This window comes from Xenopus laevis, chromosome 7S (genome assembly GCF_017654675.1).
Source record: "Xenopus laevis strain J_2021 chromosome 7S, Xenopus_laevis_v10.1, whole genome shotgun sequence".
NCBI classification, from domain to species: Eukaryota; Metazoa; Chordata; class Amphibia; order Anura; family Pipidae; genus Xenopus; species Xenopus laevis.
Window position 1 is genome coordinate 5,326,116 of NC_054384.1, and position 7,639 is coordinate 5,333,754.

Below are 7,639 nucleotides of genomic sequence, written 5' to 3' on the forward strand. Positions count from 1 at the left end.
TGTTGCTCTCCAACCCCTTGGATGTTGCTCCCAGTGGCCTCAAAGCAGGTGATTCCTTTTTGAATTCCAGGCTTGGAGGAAAGTTTTAATTGTATAAAAACTAAGTATACTGCCAAGTAGAGCCTCCTGTAGCCAATCCACATAGGGGCTACCAAATAGGCAATCACAGCCCTTATTTGGCACCCCAAGGGATTTTTGTTGCTCCCCAACTCTTTTTACATTTGAATGTGGCTCATGGGTAAAAAAATTTGGGGACCCCTCACTTACCCCAGGCTGGTGCTCCTCTTACCTGAGAAGAGCCCTGGGCTGCTGCAGTTTTCATGCAAACAGGAGCACCAGGTATCAGGTAAGTGATTACAATCATTAAGGGGTGCCTACAATTTGGCACCCCCAATTGTTTATTATTCCATTCTCTTTTAAATTATCCTATTTATGCACCAAGGGTCCTTTTTACTAAAGTTTGATTGTGGACACTTCTCCAGTCCGATGTCAACTCCACAAAGAATTTTTTTTTAAAGAAACATTAAAAAAAAAAAAGAATGGCACAAACAAGGTTTTTTTTTAAAAAAAAAAAAAAAAAAGATTTTAATTTAAAAAAGAATTGTATCTAAATTTAACTTTTTACAAATAGGGATTTTTTTTTAAAGGCATTTTTAATAGAAACAAAAATAGGTCATTTTCATTCGTAGAATACTGACAGATTGGCCCCTAAATGTGACATTAGTTTCCATGCGTTGGTGGGAATGAGGCCAGGGTTGATTTTCCCTTTTCATACGCAGAGCTTGAGCCGCCGGTGAGAATGTCACTACCTGGGGCAGTGGAGAAGGAAACTATTTGGTGTGAGTGGAAAGCAGTGGGTGGAATTCCCCGGGTCCATATAGGGAGAGTGGGAGGGAGGGGAGGGTGGAGCTGCGCTACTATAACAGCAGAGCTGAGAGCAATGTCAGACTCAGATTAATATGAACGACACACAAGGAGGCACAAGTGCAAAGCTCCCCGGTAGCCACCAGCCGGGCTCCCTCCTCCTGCAGCCCATGTGGGACCTGATCCTGAGTCAGGAGCAATGGATTCGCTCTCCCTTCTACCCAGTTCTCTTCTCCTTCTCAGTCTATGTGGCTTTCTGTGTCCCTTATCTCATCCTGGACTGTCTGGCACCCTGGGTACCGGTGCTGAAACGTTGCCAGATCCAGCAGCGCACTAACACCTCCCTGGGGATGATGGTCCACTGCTTGGCATATACAGTCTATAGCCACCTGGTGTTTATCTTCCCGGCCACAGTCGCCTATTGGTACTGGAGACCAGTGACGTTGCCCAATGGGGCCCCTCAGCTCCACCGGCTCCTGATGGACGTTATCTCCTGCCTGTTGCTCTTTGACTTCCAGAGCTTCATCTGGCACCTGGTGCACCACAAGATCCCCTGGTTGTACAAGAACTTCCACAAGATGCACCACAAATACACCTCCACCTTTGCACTGGCCACTCAGTACTCCGGCGCCTGGGAGACGCTCTCCCTTGGCATCTTCGCTGGGGTGACCCCTATAGTGTTGGGGTGCCATCCAATGACTGAGATGGTTTTCTTCATCGTCAACATTTACCTGTCAGTAGAGGATCATTCAGGCTACGACTTGCCCTGGTCCTCCCACAAGCTGGTACCCTTTGGACTTTGCGGGGGACCCGGGCACCACGATCTCCATCACCAGAAGTTCAACTACAACTATGCCCCTTACTTTACCCACTGGGATAAGCTCTTCAACACACTTGCCAAGCAACCCAGCAAGTAACGGCACTGAAGCTATTTCATTGGTCCAGAACATTTCCCAAAAATGAACTGCTGTGAACCTGAGACTGACATGTTCTTCAAAGACTTAAATGGGTTGTAGCAACTGCAAGAGAAGCACTTACTGCCCTCTGTGTTCTACCCACTGTGATGTTATTTATTATGGGACTTGTATATTTGTATATTTGTATATAGAATAATTTATTTATACAGCTATGGACTAATATATATCTGTACAACTGGCACCTAGAGCAGCAGGTCTTGCCCTTAGCCAGGTTTAACCCTCTCTGATGTGATACAGTTTGCTGGCAAATCTGTAAGTCCCAGTTATCCTCGACTTGCAGAGGATGCTGGGAAATGTAGTATTTATTCCACTGCTGAGCAGTGTATTAGCCTTGCCTTGTAAGCACAATAATAATCAAGGATCTGATGAAGCAAAAGGGGAAATTAAGGTTTAACTTAGAAGTGGCAGCTGCTGAACTACAACTCCCAGCATGCACAGCAGCATTCATATTTAAAGAGGTAGTTCGATGAGCATGTGGACGCACTGCCTGCTCCACCACTGAAATGAGAGGTCCAGCAAGTGAATAATAGAAGGTCATTGGTATGTAGGGAGCTGATGTTTCATTGGATGGAAGTGAATTACAGAAGGTTATTGGTAGGTGAGAAGCCAATGGGTGAATAGAATGTAAGTGATTAGTAAGTTAATAACAGAAGGTTATTGGTACGTAGGGAACAGAAGGTTAAATAGGATGTAAGTGAGGAATTGGGGAATAAAAAAAGTGATTGGTAGGTGAGTAGCCAATGGGGAATGGTATGTGCCTGTTGTGCCTGGGGGACCCTAAGAGGAACATGGGATGTGCTGCTTATAATAAAGCAAGAACAAATATAATGGATTTGCCATTAGGACAAAGAAATTCCTAAAACTGGAGACTGCAGACCTTGAACTCCCAGAATCCTTCTTGTTGCTGAGGATGCTGGGAGATGTAGTGTCTATAAACTGTGTTCATGCAATGACTGACTGCTCTGAGCTACTGAACTTCATTTACAAGTTGTGTCCCTCCAGCTGTCATCAGACTGCACCCTCCAGCACCCACTCCGCTGTGAGGTGCAGTTCAGCATCAGCTGGAAAGTCGCAAAAAGTTAAAGATTCTACTAATTTGTGCTGTTATGTGAATCACTGATGCACATCACTATTTATTTTGTAATTTAATAAACAAATGCTATTTTATTTATAAAGAATGTGTTGTGTTTTATCTCTTTCATTTGAGCTCCCAAACTCCCAATGTTTCTATATATCTGTAACCTTGTTATGAGCTAAGGGGGCCCAGTCTGAAGGTCAGTTAGGGGGAGATTTGGGGTGAGTGCTTATTTGTACCCTGGGTACCCCTGGAACTATAGCAGGGTGACACCCCAATGTTTCTATATATCTGTAACCTTGTTATGAGCTAAGGGGGCCCAGTCTGAAGGTCAGTTAGGGGGAGATTTGGGGTGAGTGTTTATTTGTACCCTGGGTACCCCTGGAACTATAGCAGGGTGACTGTTACCCCAATGTTTCTATACATCTGTAACCTTGTTATGAGCTAAGGGGGCCCAGTCTGAAGGCCAGTTATGGGGAGATTTGGGGTGAGTGCTTATTTGTGCCCTGGGTACCCCTGGAACTATAGCAGCGTGACACCCCAATGTTTCTATATATCTGTAACCTTGTTATGAGCTAATGGGGCCCAGTCTGAAGGTCAGTTAGGGGGAGATTTGGGGTGAGTGCTTATTTGTGCCCTGGGTACCCCTGGAACTATAGCAGCGTGACTGTTACCCCAATGTTTCTATATATCTGTAACCTTGTTATGAGCTAAGGGGGCCCAGCCTGAAGGTCAGTTAGGGGGAGATTTGGGGTGAGTGTTTATTTGTGCCCTGGGTACCCCTGGAACTATAGCAGGGTGACTGTTACCCCAATGTTTCTATATATCTGTAGTCTTGTTATGAGCTAAGGGGGCCCAGCCTGAAGGTCAGTTAGGGGGAGATTTGGGGTGAGTGTTTATTTGTGCCCTGGGTACCCCTGGAACTATAGCAGGATGAAGCTTTGGGATGATACAGTAAGTTCATTAAATAAAATATAGCATTCATAGCCATATTCATATTTATGCTTTAGTTCTCCTATAAAGCACAAGCTGGAGAGAGCCAAGAAAGGCAGAACACATAAAAAGAACTTAAAACAGATGAAGACCAAATGAATAGGTGCTAAGACTCGATAGATCAATGTCACACAAAGTTAATGTAAAGTGTTAATTGTTATTAAAATGTTATTCTAAGAAGACTTTACATTTAGGGGTTAATAAGATCATAATGATTTGTACAGTTAACTAATTACAGATGAGTATAAAGTTAATATTTAGGCTGCAAACAATCCAGCTATTGAGTTCCCATGTGGGTTATGGCATGTTCCCAGCTATTTGTTCTGCGTGAGGTTTTTCTAGGGAAACATTCTGGAGGTCAGAGATTCACTTCCCAGCACAAATAATAGGGATGGGGCCAAGCTGCTGTAAGGACTCAGCATGTGGATTCTATTCTTTATTTCTTATACACAGACTCACGGCAGTAATGTAGTCCCTCTAGCATCAGCTTATATTACAGCCAGGGAAGCTCATTTTCTGCTGGATAATTAGTGACGAGCCCTAAGCTTAGCTTCTCAACAGCCAATCAGAGCCCACTGAGCATGTGAGTGTCACAGACACTTTCCAAGATGGTGACCCCCTGTGACAAGTTTGAAGTCCTGGATCATTGCTGCTATTGACAAGCTCAAACTTTAGCCTCGTGTAATAAGTTCACTATATAAAATAGGACATTTTTAGCCATATTCATTCTCAAGGAGTTAGTTCTCCTTTAAGACAACTAAACGAGGAGAGGTTAGTAGTAGGTTGTAATAGTGTAGACAGGATAGTATAATGGTCATTCATTCATTCTGCACGTTTTAGTAACTGGTAAAAGTTCAATAATAACCAAAGGCAGAATTCTCAACTACCATAATGGGCATGTTACGTTCAATGATGGATGGCGTTGATTCCTCCAGGAGGAGATAGTTATATAGTTACATAGCAGATAAGTTTAAAGGAAGAAGAAGGGGCAAATTTACTAAAGGGCAAAGTGACTAACGTTAGCGAAAATTCGCCAGCGTGACGTCATTTCGTTACTTCGACAATTTAGTAACGGGCGCCTGCATAACTTCGCTGGAGAAGGAGATAGACTCTAGCGCTACTTCATACTCTTATGTCCGGCGAAGTTTTGCTCTGGTGAAAGAGCGTTACTTCGCAAAATTCACTTACATGCGCATTTTACTGAACGTTACCTGTTCCGCCAGACTTGCGTTCACCAGCTCAGACCAGACGAAGTGCAATGGAATATATAGGGCTTCTTCAATTTTTAGTTGAAAAATTTTCTTAGTCCCAAAAAACACTGGCTCTTAAGTTATTTCAGTGTGATAGGCTGCAAAAGTACGTAAAATATATTTTGGGTATCCGGGCTCCCCCATAAATGTCCTACCATATGGCACATAAACTATACACTGGGCTCATGTGTAGGGAATTATTTCATTTTATTAAGGTTCCCTGGACTTGTGTAATGTAATGTATTTGCTGCAACATTTACGTCCATTCAACTTTAACTTCCCGCCGTATGCAAATTAGCCAACGCTAGCGCAACTTCGCTTCTCTTGGTGCAGTAACGCCAGAGTTCGGCGCCAGAGTTCGGCGCCCTGGACGCAACTTTGGATTTTAGTGAATTAGCATTTTCCTGGCGAATCTACGTCTACCGATGTGTTGCGATTTGAGCGAAGCCGTCGCTGGTGATTTTATGGAGGTTAGTGAATTTGCCCCGAAGAAGGTTGAAATCGAGTTCAAACTTTCGATCCAATTTAACCCCGCCTAATTTATCCAAACCCCCATCCAAAAGAACCATTGGACCAGTTCCTTGAAGACAGAATATAAATTCCCTCTTTTACTGATTCACTCATCAGTAGAGATGAATAATAAGCCCTGTAGGCTTTCATATGCGTAATAACCCATGTTTTATTTAGATATTCCTTCACTCTTGTCATTTTCCCATCTTTATTTGTCAGTCCGTTGGTCAATGATCTGTGTTATTCAACTATTTAACAGATAAGCACCGCCCAACATGTCTTTCCTTGAATGGACTGAAGCCTGAAGATGTCCTATCTCAGCAGCTTCTAAAGATGCCTCCTTGAGCTCATTCTGCTCAAAGTCTTTGAATATAAAACTATTCAGGCAAAAAAATATAACAAAGCTGGATAATACTAAAGAGAAGGTGTGGAGACATTAGGGGGACAACCCCACAGATCAGTGGTCATGATATTAGAAGAAACAGTCATAAAAGTCAGGGACAAACTCATATGAACCATGAGATGTTTTTCTGTTTCTGTTCATCTGAGTGGAAATCATGCTGAGCCATTACACGCAGTAATAACATGAATGATTTTGCTCAGGAATTGCTCCATACGGCACAGAAATGCAGAAATTCCAGTTCTTGCAATGAGCACAATCTTTCACGTCACTATTGGGTCTGCTGTGGTCTCTGCTTTCCTTGGTATTTTGCCTCTGGCATTCCATACTCTTAACTGGATGTTGAACTGTAACAAGTTGGGGGAATCATTTCATTTAGTTTATTCCATGCAATTATTAGCACTTGTACAATAGAAGGGCCTATACTGTACACACAACATACAATTATTGAGAGAGACATAATATAAAGGCCAGTGGTCTGCTGTGGTCCCATAAATGCATTTAACCCCCTCTTCCTGATTTGTTGCTTCAGTTTCTGGCCTCCTTTGGCTTCTGATTGGCTGAATTAGAATCTCTGGCTGGATGGTTTAAATCCCTGTTTTGAGTTTCACCAGGGACTAGGAATACCCTTGTTCTATATTGGGGAGCCTGCAGCATTGGATTTTATAGGTGACATATTCCGGTAAAAGTGGGTGGTTTCAATAGCACCCATGGGCCAATTGGATCTCAATAAGACATTTCTTTGGTTCAGAAAATCTATTGTGTCGTTTGGGCAGCCTGGGTCAGCGGGGCCCACCGGGTCTTTTCTCTGTGTCCCGTCAGCCCAGTCTGACCCTGAATGGATCTGGGGCAAATGTTGCACCAATATGCAACATGGCAGCACTGACTCACATTAAAGGTTTTATTTATATCAACCTATCGACACGGGGGGACCCTGGAGCTACTGATTTGTAAAAAGGTCGGGGGACCTTTTTACCCATAAATTGGATCACGTACCAGAGGCCTCCCCTTCAGACTAGAAGAAAAGAACTTTCATTTGAAGCAACGTAGGGGGTTCATCACAGTCAGGACAGTGAGGTTGTGGAATGCACTGCCGGGTGATGTTGTGATGCTGATTCAGTTAATGACTATAAGAGGGACTTGGATGATTTTTTGGACAGACATAATATTAAAGGCTATTGTGATACTAAACTCTATAGTTAGTATAGATACGGGTATATAGAATTTAATTAAAAGTAGGGAGGGGTGTGTGTATGGGGCTGGGTTTTCATTTGGAGGGGTTGAACTTGATGGACTTTGTCTTTTTTCAACCCAATTTAACTATGTAACTATGTAACTATGTCTCTTACATCAGAACCATCATCCTGATGAAGGGTGGGTGTTCCCGTGTTCCCCCCCGATACGTTGATGTTTGGTCCGATACGTTGATGTTTGGTATGGGTGTTCCCCCCCGATACGTTGATGTTTGGTGGCTGAATAAAAGGGGATATTCCCCGACTGCATTAATCAGCGTGTGTGTGGATCCGTTTTCTTATACACATTGGTTGCTGGCAAGGGACCTGGCCAGGTC

The 7,639-nt window shown here is 43.3% G+C and overlaps 1 protein-coding gene across 1 annotated transcript; it reads left to right on the plus strand.

The window, feature by feature from the left end:
• Nucleotides 1-821: 821 nt before the first annotated feature.
• On the plus strand, nt 822-3,016 carry ch25h.S (cholesterol 25-hydroxylase S homeolog). Its single transcript, XM_018227308.2, has one exon. The coding sequence runs from the start codon at nt 960-962 to the stop codon at nt 1,779-1,781; it is 822 nt and encodes a 273-aa protein (XP_018082797.1). The 5' UTR covers nt 822-959; the 3' UTR covers nt 1,782-3,016.
• The last annotated feature ends 4,623 nt before the right edge of the window (nt 3,017-7,639 follow it).

What these genes read in the sequence shown, in the direction of transcription:
- ch25h.S (XM_018227308.2), top strand. Translation starts at nt 960, where the DNA reads ATGAACGACACACAAGGAGGCACAAGTGCAAAGCTCCCCGGTAGCCAC.